Source organism: Mandrillus leucophaeus, unplaced genomic scaffold, assembly GCF_000951045.1.
Source record: "Mandrillus leucophaeus isolate KB7577 unplaced genomic scaffold, Mleu.le_1.0 Scaffold283, whole genome shotgun sequence".
Lineage (NCBI taxonomy): Eukaryota > Metazoa > Chordata > Mammalia > Primates > Cercopithecidae > Mandrillus > Mandrillus leucophaeus.
In genome coordinates, this window is record NW_012102954.1 from 2,128,013 (window position 1) to 2,139,190 (window position 11,178).

Sequence of the window (11,178 nt, forward strand, 5' to 3'; positions counted from 1 at the left end):
CTTCACAGAATTGGAAAAAACTACTTTAAAGCTCATATGGAACCAAAAAGGAGCCCACATTGCCAAGACAGTCTGAAGCCAAAAGAACAAAGCTGGAGGCATCACACTACCTGACTTCAAACTATACTACAAGGCTACAGTAACCAAAACAGCATGGTACTGGTACCAAAACAGAAATATAGACCAGTGGAACAGAATAGAGCCCTTGGAAATAATGCCACACATCTACAACCATCTGATCTTTGACAAGCGTGACAACAACAAGAAATGGGGAAAGGATTCCCTATTTAATAAACGGTGCTGGGAAAACTGGCTAGCCATATGTAAAAAGCTGAAAGTGGATCCCTTCTTTACACCTTATACAAAAATTAATTCAAGATGGATTGAAGACTTAAATGTTAGACCTAAAACCATAAAAACCCTAGAAGAAAACCTAAGCAATACCATTCAGGACATAGACATGGGCAAGGACTTCATGACTAAAACACCAAAAGCATTGGCAACAAAAGCCAAAATTGACAAATGGGATCTAATTAAACTAAAGAGCTTCTGCACAGGAAAGGAAACTACCATCAGAGTGAACAGGCAACCTACAGAATGGGAGAACATTTTTACAATCTACCCATCTGACAAAGGGCTAATATCCAGAATCTACAAAAAGCTTAAACACATTTACAAGAAGAAAATCAAACAACCCCATCAAAAAGTGGGCAAAGGATATGAACAGACACTTTTCAAAAGAAGACATTTATGCAACCAGCAGACACATGAAATAATGCTCATCATCACTGGCCATCAGAGACATGCAAATCAAAACCACAATGAGATATCTCACACCAGTTAGAATGGCGATCATTAAAAAGTCAGGAAACAACAGGTGCTGGAGAGGATGTGGAGAAATAGGAGCACTTTTACACTCTTGGTGGGACGGTAAACTAGTTCAACCATTGTGGAAGACAGTGTGGCAATTCCTCCAGGATCTAGAACTAGAAATACCATTTGACCCAGCCATCCCATTACTGGGCATATACCCAAAGGATTATAAATCATGCTGCTATAAAGACACGTGCACATGTATGTTTATTGAGGCACTAATCACAATAGCAAAGACTTGGAACCAACCCAAATGTCCATCAATGATAGACTGGATTAAGAAAATGGGGCACATATACACTATGGAATACTATGCAGCCACAAAAAAGGATGAGTTCATGTCCTTTGTAGGGACATGGATGAAGCTAGAAACCATCATTCTGAGCAAAATATCACAAGGACAGATAGCCAGACACCACATGTTCTCACTTATAGGTGGGAATTGAACAATGAGAACACTTGGACACAGGGTGGGGAACATCACAAACCGGGGTCTGTGTGGGGTGGGGGGTGTCAGGGAGGGATAGCATTAGGAGATATACCTAATGTAAATGACTAGTTAATGGGTGTAGCACATCAACATGGCACATGTATACATATGTAACAAACCTTCACGTTGTGCACATGTACCCTAGAACTTAAGGTATAATAATAATAATAATAAAAAGAAAACAGACTGTCCTGCAAAGACTTAGAATTTGTAGATACATAGGATTAAAGATAGTAATTACGTAAGAAATGTACATTACTTGTGGGGAAAAAAATCCTATAATTCTCCTACCAAGACATTAATATTTAGAATACTTTGGTGTTTACTCTTTGAGGCTTTTTTTTTTGTGCAGTATGTGTGTGTGTGTGTGTGTGTGTGTATGGATGTGTGTAAGGCAAAAATGGGATTGTACTGTTTTCTACCTTACTGTTTTCATTTTCGTTCCATAGTGTTATTAGGAACAACATTTTATGTAGGATCCTAAATATATTTCAGAGACATTTTTAATGTGTATGACATATTTTGTTGTATGGCTGTAGTCTAGTTTATCCAACTGACCACCTATTGCTGGGCATTTAGTTTATTACTAAATGTTCACAATTAAAAATACCTTTACATTAAACATTTTTCTTTGTAGCTCACTTTGGTTTAACATCCATTAATTATTTCCTTAGGATAAAGTCCTAAAGAGAAATCTCTTGGTCAAGGTTTCTGCCCTCCTCTTACTTTTTTTTTTAAACAGGATTTTCCTCTATTGCCTAGACTGGAGTGCAGTGGCGCAGTCTCAACTCCCTGCAACCTCTACCTCTTAGGCTCAAGCAGTCCTCCTACCTCAGCCACCCAAGTAACTGGGACTACAGGCGTGAGCCACCATGCCTGGTTAATTTTTGTATTTTTTATAGAGACAGGATTTTGCCTTGGCTTGTTGTGCTTTATTTACCTCTGACTAGATTTGTGACCTAGCCCAGTTTCCTAATCCATCCATTAATCCGCAAACAGTTGTGTCTGTACCACTACATGGAGCCTTTCAGCCATAGCATTTTTGACTCTACACTCATTTTCAGTTCTGCCCCATGCTCAAGCTCTCATGAAAAGTTTATGCCTACATAGTTTGTTAATAGAGGGAAATAAAGTTGAATGAGTGCAATTTGACTACCTTATGAAGAAATTGGAAACTGGAAAAAAATATATGTTGTTGGTATGTTGGTATTTTAGATCCTTCAAAGGAGTATTTGAAAAGAGTGTTTGTTGGAAGTGTTTAAATTATATTGGAGAGTGGTTGAAAGCAAGGAATGTAATCTTTTTTTTTTTTTTTAAGAGATAGTATCTTGCTCTGCCACCCAGGCTGGAGTGCAGTGGCACAATCATGGCTCACTGCAGCCTTGACCTCCTGTGCTCAAGTGTTCCTCCCACCTCAGCCCTGACATGCCCTGCCTCCTGTCACCCTCCCCACTGCCACCACCCTTCAGTAGCTGGGACCACAGGCAGGCGAGTACCACCACGCCCAGCTGATTTTTGCTTTTTTTGTAGAGCTCGGTTTTTACCACGTTGCCCAGGCTGGCCTCAAACTCCAGGGCTGAAGCGATTTTATATCTTATGAAGGCAGCTAATATTTCTGTTCTAAGAAGGGAATGAGGGCTGGGCATGGTGGCTCACACCTGAAATCCCAGCACTTTGGGAGGCCAAGGCAGGAAGATCACTTGAACCCAGGAGTTAGAGACCAGCCTGAGCAAGATAGTGAGACCCTGTCTCTATTTTTTTTAAAAAAGGAGTGAGGACTTGTGCTTAGAATACACTGCATATATGTTACTAGGCTTTAAGTTGAATCAAAATCTCTTGTAACATAATTTAAGTGCTACCAGTTGAATTAATAAAAATCAGAAAAGTCCTAAAGAAAAACAGCAACAACTCTAAATATAGATGTCATCATTTGTGTATAAGAGCATTCAGAAATCACCATCCATGTATTTGAATTATTCTGGATTTTTCACACAAGGCTGCCAACAGTTTATATGACATGGTCACACAAGGAGTGATACTTGTGTGGCACACTGGGGGTGAAGTGTGAGGCTTGTGGTGGTGGTGGGGTGCATGAATGCTACTTGCTTTTTGTTTTTGTTGTTTGTTATTATATAAAGTGAAGTAGTGGAATCTTAAAGTATAGTTAAGGAAAATTCATAAATCTGGCAAATCAATACTGAAACCACACAGAAAAACCTTAAGAACACATTAAATACTAACTTTCCGTTTTCTTTGTAGGTGGAAAAACTGGTGGATACGTGGAATTCTCACTCTAACTATGATCTCGTTGTTTTTCCTGATCATCTATATGGGATCCTTCATGCTGATGCTTCTTGTAAGTGTTTGACTTTTCCCTGAGTGTCTCTTGCTTTGTTTTTCAACATTTATATATGATTGAAGTAATTTGAGCATATCATAAAAAATAAGTTAATTCAACACTCAGTCATAGCATATTTAGTTCCTTTACGTGTCTTTTATTTCATGATGATCTGACTTAATCTTTTCTGTTTGCAAAATGACTATTCAATGTGTTCATTCAGCAGAGACCAAATTTGTGTAACAGGCACATGTCTATGTGTCTGACATTGTGCCAAGCATATTTTATAAAAGATTTGACATGAGCCTGAGACCTCGTCTCTACAGAAAATTTTAAAAAATAAGCTAGGTGGTAGTGGTTCATGGCTGTAGTCCCAGCTACTGGGGAGGCTGAGGTGGGAGGATCACTTGAGCCCGGGAGGTTGAGGCTGCTGTGAGCTGTGATTGTACTACTGTACTCCAGCCTGGGCAACAGAGTGAAACCATCTGACACACACACACAAAATATATATATATATATATATACACACACACACACGTAACATGAACATGTGACTATTAGCTAGATCCCTGATTTCAAGGAACTCAGTGTAATGGCAGAAACATACAAGTAACCATATGAATAAAAGTATGCTAAATAAGCAAGATAAGTTCTATGATAGAACATGTTAGGAGTGCACAGTAGAAAAGCACCTAGTCCAGTCTGAGGGAGAGATGAGGAGGGGCTTCCAAAAGAGACGGTACCGAAGCCGAGTCCTGAATGCTGGACAGGGAAAGGAATTCCAAAGTGGAGACATCCTGGGCAGGCCAAGGAGGGAGTGAGAGGATGCGGTCCATTGGAAGATCTGCAAGTTGTACGTGTAGAGGGTGTCTTTGTAGGGCACTGGAGAGGCAAGGAAAAACCATTCTGGGAGTTGTGGATTTTGGTGTGTGTGGGAAGCTCAACAAGTCAGGAAGCCAAATAAGTATTTTAACCCTTCTTTCATTCGTGTAACAAATGCTTCCAAGATGCCTGCTATATGCCAGGCATTACATTAGTTCTATGGATGATACAGTGGTACTGAGAAAAATGTACCTCTCTCTGCCCTCATGGAGCATACTATCTGCACTTTAAAGAGTTGATTATTTACAGTCAGATGCCACCTGATGACATTTTGGTCCGTGATGGACAACTATATGATAGAAATCCTATAAGATTATAATGGAGCCAAAAAATTCCTATTGCCTCGTGATTTTATTCCAATTGCCAACAGTATTCAGTAAAGTAACATGTTGTACAAATTTGTAGCCTAGGACCAATAGGCTATACCATATAGACTAGATGTATAGGAGGCCATGCCATCTAGGTTTGTGTAAGTATATTCTATGATGTTGGCACAACAACAAAATTGCCTAACGATGCATTTCTCAGAACATACCCCTGTTGTTAAGCAACACACGACTATATATAATCACAAACTACAATAAGCATTTGAAAAAAAGAATAATACTAAGAGAGCAAAGGCGGAGCTGGGAGCCTTTGCAGAGGCACAGTGCCAAGCACGTGGGCTGCGATCTGAAGGCTGAGTGGGAATCAACGAGGTAAACGATGAAGTCTGGGGGAGGACCATCACAGGCAGAGGATTCCTGTGTGCAAAAGCCCAGATATTTAAAGCATGAAACATTCGAAGCCCACAAGTGTTGGAACCAAGGAGAAATGCATTTGTTCAGTGCGCTCATCAAGCACTTAGGCAGTGCTGAGCATGGTTTGACAGCACACAGTGAGAGCCTGCTCTCTGGGGTGCCCTGTGGCCTTCTTTATTAGTATTATCATCGTTATTACTTTTTCTCATTCCTTCTCAGTTAATCCAGGCTCTTCTTATGTTCTCATCTCCTTCATCTCTGGTTTCTCTTGCCCGCTTAGAAATGTGTTTATCCATTTTGCCAGTCTCCCTCCATGTTCAATTATATTCGTAGCTCATAAGCTTATGAGCTATATGATATGGTTTTCCTTTTATTTTATAAAAGAATAAGTTTTGATGTGAAATTAGACATGCTGAAAAAAATTCTATCAGCTCTTGAAGCCACTTAAATTGGCTTTTATAAGCACCTCGAAGCCTCTTTCACTTCTCTTCTTGACCTCTCATTAATTTTGCACTTCCTTGGGGAAATCAAGTAATGAAAATGAGAAGAAGTTAATTTCTTTTTCTGCTAATTTGCTAAGATCTGAAAGTGCTGTTTCTCACAAAGGAAAAATGGATAATAAATAGGATAGATTTAATGTGAGGGCAGAGGAAGCTGAGCTTGAAAGCCAAGTGGGCAGGCGTGGGCAATTGTCTGAGTTTGATTCCAGGAAGAGGCCCCCCAGCTCCCAGTCTTCTGTCGCTGAACGTGCCAAGGACTAAAATGACCACCACTGGCCCTGGGACTTGGGCATTTAAGAAGCAAGTGTCTGCAGAGCACTTTTCAGTGGGCAGGCTCGAGGTGAGTGGGCAGGCTCGAGGAAGAAGGGAGCAAGTGAGAGCAGGGAGTTACACAAGGCTTTGTGGGTGGAGGGACCTTTGAGTATGGCCTTGAGCCGTGTATCAGTGGCGAAAAGTGCCACTTGGACCTTTGCTCACAGCGTTCCCTGGGTGACAGAAAAAGGTGCTTCTTCCTTGAGCACAGGGCCGAAAAATAGAGATCAGATTCTGGAGGGCCTTGCAATACTATGTGAAGAAGTTTGAGTTTTATTTGGGAAGCAGTGAGGAAAAGTATTTTGGGAGAATTTATTTGAAATTAAGAATTAAGAATTTATTTGGGAGAAGTAAGGAGTAAGAAGAAAATTTTGATCTAAGATATCAGAAACCACCAATATCCTAGATACACTGACGTAGGCAGGTTTGGTGGGTTCCCCTGTGATTTACATGTTTCTCCAAACTGAACTGTTGAGTATAATAACTACAGCAAGAATTTGTGGATAAAAACTATTTTCTAACCACTCTTTATGACAAAACTCAAGACGGTTTTAAAGGCATGCATGCATACATTTGGATTCTGATTTTTTAAGAGAACCATAAGTGTGCCTACAGTACCTGAGTTTTTTTGTTTATTTTTTTTCTACTATGAAAGGAAAATATGATCTTATTACAAGTTATTTGCTTCAATTGGTGAGTTTAATTAAAGAAGAAAATAAGAATATTAAAGATCTGGCCAGGTGCAGTGGCTCATGCCTGTAATCCCAGCACTTTGGGAGGCCAAGGCAGGTGGATCATTTGAGGTCGGGAGTTCGAGACCAGCCTGGCCAAAGTGGTGAAACCCCATCTCTATTAAAAATACAAAAATTAGCCGGCTGGTAGTGGCATGTGCCTATAATCTGAGCTACTTGGGAGGCTGAGGCAGGAGAATCACTTGATCCTGGGAGGTGGAGGTTGCAGTGAGCTGAGATCGCACCACTGCACTCCAGTCTGGGCGACAGAGTGAGATCCTGTCTCAAAAAAAGCAAAAAAGAATATTAAAGATCTAAGTAAAGTAGGTTTGAGCTGTTATTGGTTATTTAAGTTTATTACATACACATACATGCATATATATATACACACATATAATGTTTATATGATATTTATGTTAAGAGGATATGGATGATTCACACATATAGTTGGTACTCAATTGATATTACTTTATGTGTTTTAAAACCTTATTTCTATTCCTATTCTTAACTAGATCATTTATATTTTGAGAAGGACACATTGTATCTAGCTTACAGTTGCCTTAAATGTCAGCACTCAAACATGACTAATTCAATATAGTTTCATTAAAAACTTCTAGGAGGCCAGGCACAGTAGCTCACTCCTGTAATCTCAGCACTTTGGGAGGGCGAGGTGGGCAGATTGCTTGAGGTCAGAAGTTCAAGACCAGCCTAGCCAACATGGTGAAACCCTCAATTTTGCACTTCCAAAATCTCTACTCAAAATACAAAAAATTAGCTGGATGTGGTAGCGCACACCTATAGTCCTAGCTACTCAGGTGGCCGAGGCAAGAGAATCACTTGAACCCAAGAGGCAGAGGTTTCAGTGAGCCGAGATGGCGCCACTGCACTCCAGCCTGGGAGAGAGCATGAGACTCTGTCTCAAAAAACAAACAAAACTTCTAGGAAATTACAGCTACTATTTTAATATGGAATGCATACCCATGTTCCTTAAAAGGCTTCTTTTGTCATTTTTAAATTGTTGTATGCATGGCTTAGAATCGTACTTTCCAAGTGATGGAGTTACTAAAGCATGTTTTGATTTAAAGACAGATGTGAACACATAGAAGATATTGAAAGAGGTTTTTTTTCCCCCCTGCCTTCTTGGAAACTCTTGTCATGAAGTTTTAATTCATGCTATGTAATTTACTTTTAAATGGTGTGTTTACTTTTTCCCATTATGAGAAGTGTATAAGTGTGTTCAAATTACTTTGGAAAATAGATAATTAAAAGTCATCATTCCAACCCTGTTGTTGACTACCAAAATGCAATTAGTAGTGTTATTTGGTGTATTTTATTTCATCACTTTTTGCTTAATTTGTGTTTTTAAAACCATGGTCATAATAATAATGTGACTAACATTGTGCATCCTGCTTTTTAAGCTAAATATCACATCAAAAATTTTGTGGACAGGTGCGGTGGCACACACCTGTAGTCTCAGCTATTCGAGAGGCTGAGGCAGGAGGATCACTTGAGCCCTGAAATTCCAGTCTGAGTCCAGCCTGGATAACATGGCACAACCCTGTCTCTAAAAAAAACAAACTTGTTAAAAAAAGTTTTGTGTTGTTCTGTGGTCTTTATAATCATTAGCTTTACTAGATTGTCTGCTTGCTGGAATGTAATTCATCATGCAGTTATTCACTTAAAGTGAATGAATATCTGAATTCATTCAGTGCATCATTTGAAGTTATTCAAATCATTGTGTTATTTTTAGACATTCAGGTTATGTTCTGTTTTTTTTTTTGTGTGTGTGAATAACACTATCCTGAACATATTAGAACATAAATATGCTCTAACTTTATATGCAGGAGTATTTTCTTAGAAAAGATTTGCAAAGTGAAAATAGACACTTATTTGGATAACCCATAGGTACTATAGTTCATACTCAAAATGTCCAGATCTGAACTTCTAGTTCATACCTCAGCCATCCAGAGTAAATCTGTTGTCAAAGTTAAATAACAATACACAGACAAATCTCTATGCAAAGCATTTTATTTGGGAATGTATATATATTTTTTAAAAAAACAGAATTGCACTTCAGAGCATACACCCAGACCAGGGTTGTCTTTGGTATGTCTAAAGAACAAAGAGAAGGTTGGGAGTTTTATTAATGAGAGAAGCTTGGGAGTTTTATTAAAGAGAGAAATGCTACATACTGTTTTGAAAGAAAGCCCACTGGCACTAGTAAAGTTTTGGGGAGTTGGCAGGCTCTGATTGATGAGCGACAGTAGTGGCAGGTAAAACTAGTCTTAGAGTCATGGCACATTGTTGTTTCAGCAGCCACTAAGTAAAAGTGGTCTGAGGGTTTGGCCAGCTGTTTCAGCAGCTGAGCTTTGGATAATTCGTGGAGCAGGTGCTGTGTGCCCTGAGTGCTTTTTCCACTTGGCTCCTCAACTCTGATTTTAGTTGAATATGACAATTGACACAATTTGTATAATTCTTTCGTACTGTCTACTTTCCCAAGCCTTTCTTGGTGTTATTTTGTGTTCCCTTTTCTCCCTTAGCCCCTCAATTTCCTCACTCACCAGGTCTAGTCAGTTCTGCCCCCTCTACTTCTCTCCTGTCTTCTTCTCTACTCCTCTACCACTTCAGCTGGATAGCGAAGTGGCATCTTGCCTGCCTGACTGCCTTTACTCTTGTCACCTCCCCAGTCCATTCTTTCCACTTTATTCTCCCGAACTCTCATGTCCAGTCATATCCTTTCAACTCCTCGGTGCAGTGCTTCCTGCTGTTTCCTAGGATTCCGGGACCAGGCTCATCTCTTTCTCTCCTTCTTAACCCCACTTTTGTCTTCTAGCAACTCCACCCTCCTAGTAGTTCCCTTAATACGCCCCATTCCCTCTACAGGCGGTGACTTTGCAGATCCTTCTCCTCCAGCTCTGCCGTTGCCCACCCCCTGTCCCTGCCACAGGTGTGTCTGCCTCTACACACGTCCATTTGCCTATTTCACATGGGTTGTAGTCGTGTTTCCTCCCTGAGAGACGTACCTCTCTGTGAACAGATACCCTATGTTATTTCTATAAGTCCTCAATAACTAGTAAAGAACAGATACTTAAATACTGACTATTGTTTTTAAGGTTCTTAAAACATTAATTGAGCCAACAGAGTCCTTTGAGTGTACATTGCTACCAGTATTGATGGTGTGGAGTATTAATGTCTGTGTAATCCTCCAGTCCTGGAAGATACACATAGAGTTTAAAGATTTCGACAATACTATTTGGAACCTTTTGTTTTCTGTTTTCCTAGAAGTTCCATATTAATTGTCCCTGCAAACTATAGTTGATCATATAAATATAATGTGTGCTATTAAAAACACTTTTATTCTCCCCTCTTAGTAAAATAAATACAATTTATAGTGCCAGTGGATGTACCCTAGCAAATACGTTCATAAAAATTACATCAGTATGATATTTTAAAAGCCCTTCGGGGGGGGGCAGAGCAAGATGGCCGAATAGGAACAGCTCCAGTCTCCAACTCCCAGCACGAGCAACACAGAAGACAGGTGATTTCTGCATTTTCAGCTGAGGTACTGGGTTCATCTCACTAGGGAGTGCCAGACAATCTGTGCTGCTCAGCTGCTGCAGCCTGACCAGCGAAAGCTGAAGCAGGGCGAGGCATCGCCTCACCTGGGAAGCGCAAGGGGGAAGGGAATCCCTTTTCCTAGCCAGGGGAACTGAGACAGACAACACCTGGAAAATCAGGTAACTCCCTCCCCAATACTGCGCTTTACCAAGGATCTTAGCAAACGGGCACACCAGGAGATTATATCCCACACCTGGCCGGAAGGGTCCCACGCCCACGGAGCCTCCCTCATTGCTAGCACAGCAGTCTGTGATCTAAGGGCAAGGCAGCAGCGAGGCTGGGGGAGGGGTTCCTGCCATTGCTGAGGCTTAAGTAGGTAAACAAAGCGGCTGGGAAGCTCGAACTGGGTGGAGCTCACAGCAGCTCAAGGAGTCCTGCCTGTCTCTGTAGACTCCACCTCTGGGGACAGGGCACAGCTCAACAACAACAACAACAACAACAAAGCAGCTGAAACCTCTGCAGATGCAAACGACTCTGACAGCTTTGAAGAGAGCAGTGGATCTCCCAACATGGAGGGTGAGATCTGAGAATGGATAGACTGTCTGCTCAAGTGGGTCCCTGACCCCTGAGTAGCCTAACTGGGAGACATCCCCCACTAGGGGCAGTCTGACACCCCACACCTCACACGGTAGAGTACACCCCTGAGACGAAGCTTCCAAAGCAAGAATCAGACAAGTACACTCGCTGTTCAGCA

The 11,178-nt window shown here is 40.8% G+C and overlaps 1 protein-coding gene across 1 annotated transcript in view; it reads left to right on the forward strand.

Moving 5' to 3' along the window:
• CDS1 (CDP-diacylglycerol synthase (phosphatidate cytidylyltransferase) 1) overlaps window positions 1-11,178 on the forward strand; it is a 53,032-nt gene that overhangs the window by 4,341 nt on the left and 37,513 nt on the right. Inside the window, exon 3 of the mRNA XM_011985447.1 lies at window positions 3,623-3,719. Coding sequence (XP_011840837.1) covers window positions 3,623-3,719 — 97 coding nt within the window. The remainder of the gene's footprint in view (window positions 1-3,622; window positions 3,720-11,178) is intronic.